General features: G+C 57.8%; 1 protein-coding gene across 4 annotated transcripts in view; it reads right to left on the bottom strand.

Moving 5' to 3' along the window:
* Positions 1-283: 283 nt before the first annotated feature.
* The window catches only part of PPP1R32 (protein phosphatase 1 regulatory subunit 32), a 346,274-nt gene continuing 333,096 nt past the window's right edge, over positions 284-13,461 (bottom strand). For 3 of the 4 annotated variants that reach the window (XM_050956287.1, XM_050956286.1, XM_050956285.1), the window contains 10 exons: positions 13,086-13,214; positions 12,665-12,728; positions 11,038-11,141; positions 10,409-10,468; positions 9,923-10,009; positions 9,157-9,288; positions 8,975-9,069; positions 7,788-7,952; positions 7,605-7,692; positions 284-6,877 (listed from right to left, as the gene is read on the bottom strand). In XM_050956287.1, the coding sequence (XP_050812244.1) occupies positions 7,605-7,692; positions 7,788-7,952; positions 8,975-9,069; positions 9,157-9,288; positions 9,923-10,009; positions 10,409-10,468; positions 11,038-11,141; positions 12,665-12,728; positions 13,086-13,214 (924 nt within the window). In that variant the 3' untranslated portion in view covers positions 284-6,877. The remainder of the gene's footprint in view (positions 6,878-7,604; positions 7,693-7,787; positions 7,953-8,974; positions 9,070-9,156; positions 9,289-9,922; positions 10,010-10,408; positions 10,469-11,037; positions 11,142-12,664; positions 12,729-13,085; positions 13,215-13,461) is intronic. The other variant, XM_050956288.1, reaches the window with a different exon arrangement.

Below are 13,461 nucleotides of genomic sequence, written 5' to 3'. Positions count from 1 at the left end.
CTCTGAAGTACCAGGTGGAGACCCTGCTGTCACAGAAAAGGATCATGGGCAGAACCAAGACTTCTGATCTAGTACCACAGATCCCAACCCTTACCTCCAGTTTTGCCTAGGGTGACCAGACAGCAAGTGTGAAAAATCGGGGCAGGGGTGGGGGGGGGGTAATAGGAGCCTATATAAGAAAAAGACCCAAAAATCGGGACTGTCCCTATAAAATCGGGACAAGTGGACACCCTACTTTTGCCCCATCTCATCTCACCAAGACAAAAGATGCATTGAGCTATAGTTATCAATCAGCAGTTGTGTATCTTTTATTGCCTCTTACACATCCCTCCAGGTGTTTTGTACCCAGCCACTCTCCTGCCTTAGTTCCCTCTTCAAATCAGCCATGTCATCCAAAAGACCTTCCCTGGGAAAAATTATACTCAGACAGCCCTCCAGTGGCAGCTGTCCCAATGACAATCTCCCATAGATTGCATGTGGGATACTGTACCTTACTTAGGCAAAATTCCCACCAATGTCAACAGGAGTTTGCCAGACTAAAGACAGAGCCTGTACTAAGGACCCAAATCAGTGGGGGTTTTGTCCAAGTAAGGAGAGAATGTAATGTGTGTCCGGTTTGTTCCTGTGCTGCAACTACAATGGGGCAACCCAGTGTCCCATGTTCTGGTAGTGGGGGATGAGACTCCAAGCCCCTCACGTCTCATTGCACAATACCTCAGTACTAACCGTGGGATAAGAATGTGATTAGAATATTTTTGATTAGCTAAACTATATAGTCTGAGGTCCATTCCCACCACCACCACTAGCACTGGAACTCACTTAAGAGCTGAGAATTCACTCTTCAGGGTGGGGGATCAGTCAAGCAGCCACTCAACCCCCCTATCACAAGCCTGGGTCGGACTGCCCTTATCCCCTTTACTCCCCCGCTCATCACCCTAGGTCAGGCCAGCCTCTCACTTCCCTTTTCCCCCTGGGTCAGCCCAACATTCTGCCCCACCCTTGTTAATGGTGCATTGCCCAGAACAAACAGCCACTGCCTGTTTGTGCAGCCGGAGAGTGTGTGTGTCTGCCCGGGTGTTACTCTGTCACACACTGAATGACTGGGAGGCAAGAACTGCTGCTGTTCAAGAAGTGCCCAGGAGCAGCCGGTGTTCCTCACTGTGCGCAGACACTAAACAACCTGTAACAAAACTGGGAGCCCCAGAATCTCAGAACCGTTCATTAATTTTGGGTGCCCCACCTGAGTTCCCAAGGGGCTGAATTCCACAGGCTCTGAGCTCTGCTATTATTATTTGTGTTACAGCGGCACCTAGAGGCACTGACCAAAATCAGGTCCCATAGTGCCAGGTGCTGCACAGACGCACTGTGAGAGACAGTCCCTGCCCTGGCAGAGATCAGGGCCCCGTTGTGTCAAGTACTGCACAGACACACAGCAGGAGCAGTCCCAGTCCTGGTTGAGATCAGGGCCCCTTGTGCCAGGTGTTGCACAGACACACAGTGAGAGACAGCCCTTCCCCTGAAGCGTGCCTAGTCTACACAGGCAAAGGAAGGATTGTTATCCCCATTTTACACATGGGGAAATGAGGCCCAGAGAAATGCAGTGACTTGTCTGAGGTCCCACACATCTGCGGCAGAGCCAGGTACTGAACCCAGGTCTTCCAGTGCCTCAGCTCCAAGCCCACCCTTCCTTTTGTGCACCAAGTCCCATTGCTTTCCTTGGGGGTGCTAAGCGCCTCTGTAACAGACCGATTGTCTCAGGCTGTGATCAATTTTCATTTTAAACACAGCAAAGGATGCCAAAGGAGAAAGAGCAGTCTCACCCGCTCATCAGCCAGCGGCCTGCGCACTAGCACCCCCTTGCAGGATTAATTACACCAAGCCAAGCGCAGGCTAGAACAGTAGCTGCAAGCATGCACCTTCTTCTGCCAGGCCTGCTCACGTGAGCCCGTGGGCATAAGTGCGGCGGGAGTTAACCCTGTTCTCACTAGCAAACTCATATCAAGCAGCACTTGTGCACAGCACAGGGCTAGCACGCGCAAACACTGAATCATGCGCAGGCCTGTATGAGGGCCTGTCATAAACACACACGTATGTGTATGCACACAGCCACAACGGGGACCTACTTCTTGAACCTATGCTGTGGTGGACGCTGCTTTCAGGCCCCGATCCCACCACATGGAAATGGACAGTTGTCTATTGACTTCAAAGGGAATTGGAGCAGGCCCTTACCCCAGGCAATGACTGTGACTGACTACCGGGATGAGCCATCAGCTGGTCAGCCTCCTTCCTACACCCCGTGAACAGTGTACCATGGTTCAGTCCTTGCCAGCTCTCCCCTTATCCCCAGTCACTCTGTGGCTGTGTCCCCAGGCTAGTTATTTTGGTACTAACTCCTCCTCAGTCCTTTATATATCCGTTGTCATGAGTAACGCTTGCTCTGAATGAGTCTCACTCCAGATGGTTGTAAAGGTAACAGGGAATTTTTTTTCAGAGCTATGTACAGCCCTGTCTGTCTTCTGAGATGAAATCAACAACCAGCATACGTTTCAGCTCCACCCCATATGCTCGCTTCATGCTTGGGCAGGGGTGGGCAAACTTTTGGGCCCAAGGGCCACATCGGGGTGGGGAAATTGTATGTAGGGCCATGAATGTAGGGCTAGGGCAGGGGGTTGGGATGTGGGAGGGGTGCAGGGTGCAGGAAGAGGCTCAGAGCAAGGGGGTGGGGTGCAGGAGGGGGCTCAGGGCAGGGGGTTGGGGTGCAGAGGGACTCACGGCAGGGATTGGGGTGCAGGACGCATGCGGGATGCGGCAGGTGGCTCAGGGCTGGGGGTTGGGGTGCAGGAGGGCTGCGGCAGGGGGTTGGGGGGCTCACGGCAGGGGGTTGAGGTGCAGGAGGGGTTCAGAGTGTGGGCTCCAGCCCGGTGCTGCTTACCTCAAGAGGCTCAGGGGTAACAGCGGTGTGAAGCGGGGCTAAGGCAGGCTCTCTGCCTGTCCTGGCCCCTGGAAGTGGCCATCATATCCAGCAACGGCTCCTGGGGGTGGGGGTGGGGCAGGTGGCTCCGCCACACACTGCCCTTGTCTGTGGGTACCACCCCCGAAGTTCCCATTGGCCGCAGTTCCCCATTCCTGGCCAATGGGAGCTGCAGGGGGTGGTGCCTGCAGGCGAGGGCAGCACACAGAGCCCTCTGCCCCACCTCTCCCGTAGAGGCCACAGGGAATGTGGTGCTGGCTGTTTCCAGGAGTGGCGCGGGGCCAGGGTAGGCAGGGAGCCTGCCTTAACCCTGCTGCACCACGAGGCTGACAATCCCGTGGGCCAGACTGAAAGCCCTGACCGACTGGATCCGACCCACAGGCCAGAGTTTGCCCTCCCCTGTGCTAGGGCATTGCTGGTGCTCTGAACAGCCATGAAACAATGGTCAATTACCTAGAGCATCATCATTCTCTGGAATCACCTGCCGTGTACAGGCATACACACAAACATGCACACCAGCATGGGATTCACGCAGGCAGGCAGACACACACACACACACAGAATCAGATCCAGAACTGCTGTGCACTCAAACACAAATGCAAGCAGCACAGGGAGACCCATTTTGGGAAAGTGCAGCTAATCCAGCTGAAGAAATATAATCCCATAGATAGATGCACAATAGGAACGGGAAATCCAGCAGGCAGTAGGCTAAGGCAGAGATCTGAGTTATAAGGGACAGGACATTAGATGTGATAGGACAGCAAAAATAAAAAAATAAAAACCAGTGTGATTCTGTGCTATACAGACAAAGGTAGCGGACAGGGCACTGAACTAGAACTCAGGAGACCTCAGCTCTATTCCCAGCTCTGGCCTGCTGGATGCCTCATTTTTCCCATCTGTAAAATGGGGATAATGCTTCTGACCTATTATCACGATCCTCATAAGGGCAGGGAGATCCAGCTATCTGGCTCTGCTGACAGACCAGCTGTACTCAGGTTGGGGTCCCACATCACCAGAGAGGCTTAAGGGAGGTCAGAGAAGCATAACAAAAAGAACCAGCTGGGTTGGAAGGGCTGGTTTATGAGGAGAGATTAAAGGAGTGAACTCCATCCTGCCTGGTTAAGCCAGGCGGCAGTGGAGAATATGGCAGTCCTGCAGTCCCTGCAGCATGTCAAGCTGATGGAGGGATTCTTGGGGGTGGGGATGTGGGCGGAAGGAGGGAGGGGAAGTAGAAGTAATGGGATGAGGGAAAATTTAGGCTGCCTACCAGGAAAATGTTCCCAGCTGTGAGATCCATCAGATTGTGGGAAGCTGGCCACTTGGGACATGGAAACTAGATGCAGTTATGGGGGAGAATCTAGCCCAGGTGTGCAGGAGGGGCTATGGCTGATGGAACCAATAGGATTTACCCATCTCTAAATATTACTGCACACACTACCAACATGATGCAGGCCATGACACACATACACACACAGTCACTCAGAATTCACCTCCCACTTGCAGTCTCCTTTAATATCTAGTGTCACATGTGTTAATTCAAGGCTCCGAGTGAGCTGTAGCCAGAGAAGCTGTGAGATGTAGCAGGACTGCTGGGCAAAGCTACAGCCCCCAGCCAGCTTTCCCCCTGCAGAGTGTGCGGGGGGAATCAGGTGTCAGCAGGCTCAAGTGTGCTGGAAAACAGAGCTGCAGCCTGGTAGTGTTACCTGCAACATGAGGCCAGCTTGTTTGGTATCACTGATTGTGCTCATTGCTGTCAAAGTCAGAGGCCCCACACGAGCTCATGGAACATGCACTAGGAAATGAAACTACCCTCCAGAGAGAAACATGAGAGCTGGAAAGAGGGAGATATCATGTTTTGGGGCGGAAACTGAGACCAAGGGCAGGAGTGCAGAGGGTGTGCATTGCAACCAAGCAGGGAAAAAGGCCTACGTCTTGTATCACCCCATGCAGGGAGATCCCACTGTGCATGTGTGCATCATGCCAAGCTGGGAGCCTCGAGACCCTATTGCATGTGCAGGCATCACACCATGCTGGGAGTGTGGAGACCCTACCTGTGTGTGTGCGAGCATAGCACCATACTGGGAATAGAGACCCCCACTGTGTATCTGTATAACATTACACCATGCTGGGAGGCTGGGAGGCTGGAAACCCTACTCTGACTTTGCGTTTATCACATCGTGTTGGAAATGTGGAGCTCCGACTGTGTGGGCACATGTACACCGCACCATGTTGGGAATGTGGAGATCCTTTGGTACGTGAGTGCATCACATGATGCAGGGAATGTAGTGCGAGTATATATATATGTCACAGCATGCTGGGTGTCTGTAGACTCTGCTTTCTGTGTGTGCCATCACACCATGCTGGGAGTGTGGAGACTACTCTGTGTGTGTGTGTGTGCACTACACCGTACAGTAGGTTATGGGGCACGGGAAAAGATCCTATTACCTGTACATCACCCCATGCGGTGCTGATGAATGTGGAACATGCTGAGGGTGTGGGAATCGAGCTACCAGCTGTTTGGGATGGGGAGGGGAGCAGTAGGAAGAGAGTCATTAAATGCGTGTGTAGATGCACAGTGTGACAGGACCAGGAGGAAACGCAGTGGTGTGTCAGACTGTCTATTAACAGTTACCAGCTGGCAGTTGAAGAGACAATTCCAGCCCATTGCTCTGCTATTACCCCTCTCCCATCTGGGTACGGCCACAGTGCCGCTGGGCCAAACGCTGCTCCTTTCAGGGCACAAGGGAAAGCTCACCAGTCGGTTCCTAACACACGTGCATGAGCGGGATGGCATTATCGCCATGCTGGGGCACCTGAGCCAGGCAGCGTCACCACACAGCTGCCTCCATCATCACCAGCAGCACTGCAATTGAGCTGGAAAAGAGAAACAGCCAGGCAGAGAGGGATCCTGCCAAGCAACCCAGAGTTACTCAGCTGGAGTCAGTGCAGGGCCCTGGATTTAAGTCTGGAGAACAGCCGTTGAGTGAAGACTCTGCCAAGCAGGCAGGGGGACATTACAGCTTGACTTAGCCTTACTGGATCCAAACGTGCCTCTGCAGGGCAGGTTCAGTCCCCCGTCTCCAGAGCTCAGCAGCCTCCACTGGGTCTTGGGTGGCCTTAGCAACAGGGCTATATTTGAAGAACAAATCACCAGCTCCTCCACTGCTGTAAATGAGCCTTGTTCCATTGATGGCGATGATTTAATGGCTGAATCAAGGCAACCCTGGTGCCAGTGAAAGCTACAAGTCCCCCAGGCCCCGCGAGAACAGCCCTAGGCCCCCTGATAACAGCCCCAGGGCCCTGCAGGGACGGTGCCAGGCCCTGCAGAGACCCTGTGGTGAGCTGGGGTAGCCCAGGTGGCTGCAGCACATGTCTAATGGTTAACTCCATTCACTGCTGCACACACAGGGCCCAGCTTCCCGTCTTGAGTCAAAGGGCTTGATCCTGCGTGGTGCCAGGCACCCTCCTCTCCCACTGCTCAGCACTGTGAGGGATGGGGCCCAAATGCCAGGAGAATGGAACTGCCGACTCCCATAGCAGCACATGGGTGCCACCATGCGTGGAGTGAGAGCTGGGGTCAGCTCTCACAGCAGAGGGCTCCCCTGTGAGAACAGCAGGGGATGGGAGTGGAAAAGCGCGCTGGTATCCCTGGGGAAGAGGAGAAGGAGAAGTTTATGGGGGCCATGGGGAAGAGCAGGAGAGGTCTATGAGATCTAAGGGGAGGGGGGCTGGCAACTAGGCCACTGAGAACCAATGAGCCTGCACTGGGTGATGACTTCTCTTTATATCCTTGGAAAAGTAAAGTCCTTTGGGAGATGCTGAAGCCTCTGCCTCGCTGGGGGAGACCAGCCCTGGAATCCCTGCCTCGCCAGAGGAGACCAGCTCCTGCGGGGTGGAGGCACAGACCTACAAGACAGCAAAGAAGAGGCAAAGTGGTGCTTGAAATCTGGCAAAGTGTGGGAAGACACCCCAAGAGGAGAATGGAGAATGTGGAGTGGCCCTGGGGAACCCATACCACCTCCTCGAAGGCTGGGGAAAGGACAGGGATGAGGATTGGCAGCCTAGCCCACAGCAGTCGTGCTCCCCACTCTTCATAAGGGCCTGGGACCCTTCCCGGCATCCCCTGAAGGGAAATGCCATGAGCTGTGCCCTGGAAGGAGCAGAAAGCCTGATCCAGGCCCAGCAGATCCTGACACCTGGCCTCATCAGCTCCAGCACCACGAGGGGCGGCTCTAGGGATTTTGCCGCCCCAAGCACAGCAGGCAGACTGCCTCCAGCGGTTTGCCTGCGGAGGGTCCGCTGGTCCGGCGGCTTCGGAGGTCCTCCTAAGCCGCAGGACCAGCGGACCGAAGCCGCGGGACCAGCGGACCCTCCGCAGGCAAGCCGTGGAAGGCAGCCTGCCTGCCGCCCTCATGGCGCCAGCAGAGCGCTCCCCACGGCTTGCCGCCCCAAGCACGCGCTTGGTCTGCTGGGGCCTGGAGCCATCCCTGGCACCAGAACTGAGTGCTCACAGCTGACTGGCTAGGTCTCTGAATGGTGCGTGCCCTGGTGCTCCACTGCATAGCTGGGTGGCAGCGCAATCCCAGCCCTGCTGCCCTGGGAGGTGCCCAGCAAGCCCACGCAGGCCCCTTACCTACTCAGGTACGGCGGTTTGGTAGAGAGCAGAGAAGCGGTTGTCATGAGGAGTGTCGCAATAGAACGGGTCCACCGTTGTGATCGTCCTGGAAGCAGAGGGGGAGAGCGTCACAGAGGGAAGAGGAGTGGCAGGAGGGTGTCAGGAGCAAGGTGGAGGGCAGTGGGAGACGGCCAGCCTCACCTGCCAACATGGGGGTGGACCCGTCTCAGGGTCTCCGTGGCATTGGGGTTGCTGCCCAGTCCAGTGACGTGGTTGTTAGTGGCGAAGCCACCCGGCTGTTGGGGCTGGATTCCTCCATGGGTCCATCCTTCACGGTCCACGCCCTTGAGGGTGTTGTCATAAAACCTGCCAGAGGGGAGGAAACAGGGTTAAAGAGCGCTGCGTTCTGCTGGGTCTGTCAGCTGTCCAGCCCCCTCCCCACAGGCCGGGCGACCCCCTTCGCTTCCTTCCCACACACATACCTAGTCAGGGCGCTCCCACTCAGACCAAGAGACAGACAGGGTATGCACATGGAGAGAGGGGAGAGCGCTGGGAGAGGCAGGGTAGAGCTCCCCTAGGGGTAGGACGGGCTGAGGGAGGCAGGGTAGAGCTTCCCCTGGGGCAAGATGGGCTGGGGGAGGCAGGGTAGAGCTCCCCATAGAGGCAGGACGGGCTGCGAGAGACAGGGTAGAGCTCCCCCTGGGGCAGGACGGGCTGGGGGAGGCAGGGTAGAGCTCCCCATAGAGGCAGGACGGGCGGGGGGAGACAGGGTAGAGCTCCCCCAGGGGCAGGATGGGCTGGGGGAGGCAGGGTAGAGCTTCCCCTGGGACAGGACGGGCTGCGGGAGGCAGGTAGAGCTCCCCCCAGAGGCAGGTTGGACTGTGGGGAGGCAGGTAGAGCTCCCCCTGGGGCAGGACGGGCTGGGGGAGGCAGGGTAGAGCTCCCCATAGAGGCAGGATGGGCGGGGAGAGACAGGGTAGAGCTCCCCCCGGGGCAGGACAGGCTGGGGGAGGCAGGGTAGAGCTCCCCCCGGGGCAGGACGGGCTGGGGGAGGCAGGGTAGAGCTCCCCCTGGGACAGGATGGGCTGGGGGAGGCAGGTAGAACTCCCCCCGGGGCAAGACAGGCTGGGGGAGGCAGGGCAGAGCTCCCCATAGAGGCAGGACGGGCGGGGGGAGACAGGGTAGAGCTCCACCCGGGGCAGGACGGGCTGGGGGAGCAGGGTAGAGCTCCCCCCGGGGCAGGACAGGCTGGGGGAGGCAAGTAGAGCTCCCCCAGAGGCAGGTTGGACTGTGGGGAGGCAGGTAGAGCTCCCCCCCGGGGGCAAGATAGCTGGGGGAGGCAGGTAGAGCTCCCCCAGGGGCAGGAGGTGGCAGTATTGCAGACTCACTTGGAGTTGTAGCTGCTCAGGTACTTGTTGGGCAAGTCTGGGTCGTAGGGGGGTGTCACATATTTCTTGTTGTTGATGCTGAATCCAGAGAGTTCCTGTGGGGGGACACAGGGCTAAGCTGGCCAGGCCCGAGGGGACCTGCGGGATGCTGGGCAGGCAGCACAGGCCGTGCTGACACTCACCTTGTTCCCCACGTACTCCCGGCCCAGCAGGTTGGTCTGGGTCTGCAGGGGCCTCTGGAGCCCTCGGAACTGAGTGTGGCTCAGGGGCCCTGACCCCTCGACCCCAGGCTGGGGTGCTGCATGCGGCAGGCCCTGGGGGGCGGGAGGAGACCAGGTGAATGGAGGTGCAGTCACAGATGGGGACGGAGGAGACAGCACACAGACAGGTTACAGGCAGAGAGGAGGATGCAGGCACGCAGGGAGGACTGAAGGCAGAATGGGGGGTGCCAGTGGAATGGAGGGGGCAGGTAGGGAGGCGGGGGCAGATTGGAAGTGGGATGGAAGGGGCACAAGATGGGGGGTGCCAGGGGAATGGAGGGGGCAGGCAGGCAGGCGGGGGCAGATTGGAGGCGGGATGGGGGATGCAGGCAGGATGGGGGTGCCAGTGGAATGAAGGGGGCAGGCAGGCAGGCAGGGGAGATTGGAGGCAGGATGTGGGTGCAAGCAGGATAGGGGTGCTAGTGGATTGGGGGAGGCAGGCAGGCAGTGACAGATTGGAGATAGGATGGGGGGTGCAGGCAGGATGGGGGGTGCCAGTGGGTTGGAGGAGGCAGATGGGGGGGCAGATTGGAGGTGGGATGGGGGGGTGCAGGCAGGATGGGGGGTGCCAGTGGAATGGAGGAGGCAGGCAGGCAGGGGCAGATTGGAAGCAAGATGGGGGGTGCAGGCAGGATGCCAGTGGATTGGAGGGGGCAGGCAGGATGGGGTGGGGCAGGCAGTCACTCACCATGGCACTGAGGCCGTTGTGTTTGTCCCGGCTGAATCCCGTCTCTCGCGCAGAGCCCTTCGAGAGCACAGGCAGGAACTCATCGCCCTGACAGGAGTGGGACAAAATGATGCAGCCAGGGGCAAAGTGTCACCTCCCCCATCCCAAGGACTTTGCAGCCACCCAGCTCGCCTGAATGGGGGAGCAGGGCAGAGGGTGTCACAGCCCGGCCTCTGCAGGTTCTCAGGCCCTGATTGAACTGGAAGCCCCACAAGCACTGGGGCTTGGCCACCTATTACAGGATCCTGGGAGGGGCACCCCAAATGGCTTCCCTGGCATGGAGCTATAGCCCAGGAAAGACCCTAATCTGCTCTCTCCACTTAGTCTCTGGGTGACTCCCCCACTCTGCCCATCCTGCCCCCTATCTCTGGGTGACCCTCCCACCTCTCCCATCCTTTGCCATCCGCCCTCTGCTCCTCCTTCTCCCCCGCTCCCAGCCCCTCTTACACGGGGGAGAGCGCTGGGCAGGAAGTCCGTCTTGGTGATGCTGATGCCAGGTTGGCTCCTCTGCAAGGGAAACACTTGGCAGGGAGGCCCCTTCCCGATGCAGGATGGGCCCAGGATTCCCCAGACAGGCTGGGCCAGGCCTGGCCAGCTCCTCCCCTTGGGATCTAAGGGGGATCCCTTGAGACCTTACCAAGGAATCTGCCGGTGTATGGAGCTGGCCCATGACATGGGGGCCCCAGGCTGGTAGGGCTGATGCCAGGCTGAGGACGACCTCCCCTCTCTTCCCCCATGTAGCTGAGCTGTGTGTGTGTGTAAGGGGGGGATGGTGTTTGGGATGCTGGGCCCCAAACAGCTTTGGCATGTGTTCCAGGGCAGCCCTGATGGGGCACAGGAGCCTTGAGCCTCACCCCAGCTGCCGCTCAGAGACGGTTTCGAACAAAAGGGGCGGGGGGAAGAGAAACCCACTGGAGTGGCTGGGAAACCAGGGGCGAGGTGGCAAGCTGCATAGGCTCCTGGGTAAGTGTGGGCATGCACAGCTGGGTCACCCCAGGTCCAAAGGGGATGCTGTGCTCCACTCAGTCCAGTGCAGAGATGACCTCCGGGGAAGCGCGCCAGGGCCCAGCACCTACTGGCTCTCCCGGAGGAGATGGCAGGATTGTAATGGGGTTCCACTGGGTGCCCTCAGTGAATCCCGTCTCCTCCTTGGCTCCTATCGTCTTCCTCTGTAAGAAATCTGTAACGGAGACGAGGAGGGGGAGTACACGGTCACCCACATTCCCAGAGGGAGTCTACCAGAGCAGGGCAACAACCAACGTATCTAAGCCCCTGAAGTCATGTAATGCTGCACCTCGGGGTTCGAACCTCCGACCTGTCTCTAAAACCACCAGCCTCTCTGGCCAGAGTAGAAGGATCAGCACTGTTAATGAAGACGGGAGCTGGCTCACTAATCTCCATTTGGTCTAGCCACTAGAGGGAGACAGGGCCTCCCATAGGGCACCCGGCTTGCGTCTGCATTAGCCTCACACTTAACTGGGCTGCGGGTTGAATGAAAAATGCTGCACACACGGAAGCTGAGAGCACCAGAGGGGAAATGATCGCCGGACAAACCAATGGGTTCAGATAAGCTGGGCCGTGACGACGGTGGGACCAGCTCACATTGGAAGGGGAGGAAAGATCCGGAGAAACAGCAAGTGAGCCTGGGCTCTGGCTGTGATGTAGTGGTGCAGGTGGATAGGGGGCTGAGCGTGGAACCCTGCTCTGACGCTGCCGGCCTGAAGGGTGACCTCAGCAGAGGTGGCTGCGTGGAGGCGAGAGCGATCGTAAGGACAAAGAACCACATGAATGACAGGGGTGAAGTTGTGCAGCTGGCATGGTCTGTGCAGGAGACAGGAACTGGGAACCCCAGAATGGCTCATGATCAGGGGGCCAATTCAGAGAGCTCCCCATGCTCCTCCTGCCCTGGGAACCCCACACCCCTTACCATTCCCAGACGGTTCTAGCCAGTAGAAAGCATAGTTCACCTAGGGTTCCCTTCATGTTAGGGGTTCCAGTAACTCCCCCTCCCTACTTCCCCAGGGTCAGACAGCTCATCAGCAGGGAGACCCCACCCCTTAAGGCTTGAGTGACAGGGCGTTGTGCTCCCAGGCAGGGGACAGAGAGGGGCTGCCAGATGAGAATAGCAAATCATCTTGTACATAGCACTTTCCATCCAACAGACCGTAAAGGGGTTTCCACTAAGACATGGGACCACTTCCCCACCACTGCAATGCAGCCACCTCTGGGCTGGAACGTGCTTACCAGCTCACAGCGACATGACACAACGACGTAGGATAGGCAGGGGAAACAAAGAGCGCGGCCAATTGAAACTGCCAGGGGAATTTAGGGAGGCAGAAGGTAAGTGCCTGAACTGGAATTTGGCTGGGAAACGGGTTAAAAGTCCTGCTCTTAGCACAAGTCCCAGGGGACCTTTAATAACCACAAGCTGTCAGGACCTTGGCTTCCTGTCTCAGCCAAGAGACAGCATCCTCCAGCAGCACAATGCCCCTTGGCCCCAGGCTGAGGCACTGGCTCATTACAGAGTACCCGGTGTGCCTTTCCAAGCCCTGGCTAGGCCCAGTGCTGCTTAGACAGGGGAGATGGCTGGGAATTGGCATGGGTACAGGTGTAGCTCCTATGAGTGGGCCTATGGCAAAGGCCTGGTTGGCTGCCCCAGGACATGGCTCAGGAGTGTGCGAGGGGCTCAAGGAAGTACCGTACCTGGCTGGCCAGGAATGTCGAAGCGGAACTTGGAGTTATACTCTGTGGACATGTACAGAGGGCCCTGCAAGGAGCAGACGAGAGCGAGTGAACCGGGGGAGGAAATCAGCCTTGCACCCAGCCTGCCAGTAGGCTTCTACCCACCTCCTCAGCCTAGTACCCATCCTGCCAGAAGACACCCACCCAGGGCTCTCACACACCCTGGTAGAAGACCCTCACCCATCTCCCCTGCCTGCCCTGGCAAGAACCCTCTGGTCTGGTGCCAGGGTATCTCCCCTTCACTCCAGCACGCAGGCACACTAGGGCTGCCCCCTTGCTTTGCTGCAATGCCCAAGACGTGTTGGGTGGCTCCCAATTCCATCTCCTTTGCTCTGGTGCCAGCAGCGGGTCAAGGCCCAGGGAGAGCCGGTGCTGCACTCACATGTCTGGCATTCTCCCCCTCGACGGAGCCTTTCCCCTGTGGCTTGTGCAGGACGGGGAGTTGTCTGGGCTCCAGCCCTGTGATGGCTCGCGGCCCCTGGTCCCGTGTATCGAAGTGGACTTTCTTAACCTGCAGAGTGAGCCCCTCTGGTGAGTCCCGTGGTAGCAAAGCGCCAGGTCCCCACTCAGCCAGGATGGGCAAGGCTGCACAGGGCACTGCTGAGCCTCTATATCCCCACAGGAGCATGATCAGAGCCGAGGAATGGCTTATATGGACCTTTGCTGCAGGATGTGATGGGGAGTGTTCAAGGAGGGAAGGAACATCGCAAGTGCGCAGACTCCTGTACGTGTGTTAAATCAGCACCCCCAGCTGCTGA

This window comes from Gopherus flavomarginatus, chromosome 5 (genome assembly GCF_025201925.1).
Source record: "Gopherus flavomarginatus isolate rGopFla2 chromosome 5, rGopFla2.mat.asm, whole genome shotgun sequence".
Taxonomy (NCBI): Eukaryota; Metazoa; Chordata; order Testudines; family Testudinidae; genus Gopherus; species Gopherus flavomarginatus.
The sequence above is the reverse complement of the archived record's forward strand: the minus strand, read 5'-3'. Positions and strand labels throughout refer to the sequence as shown.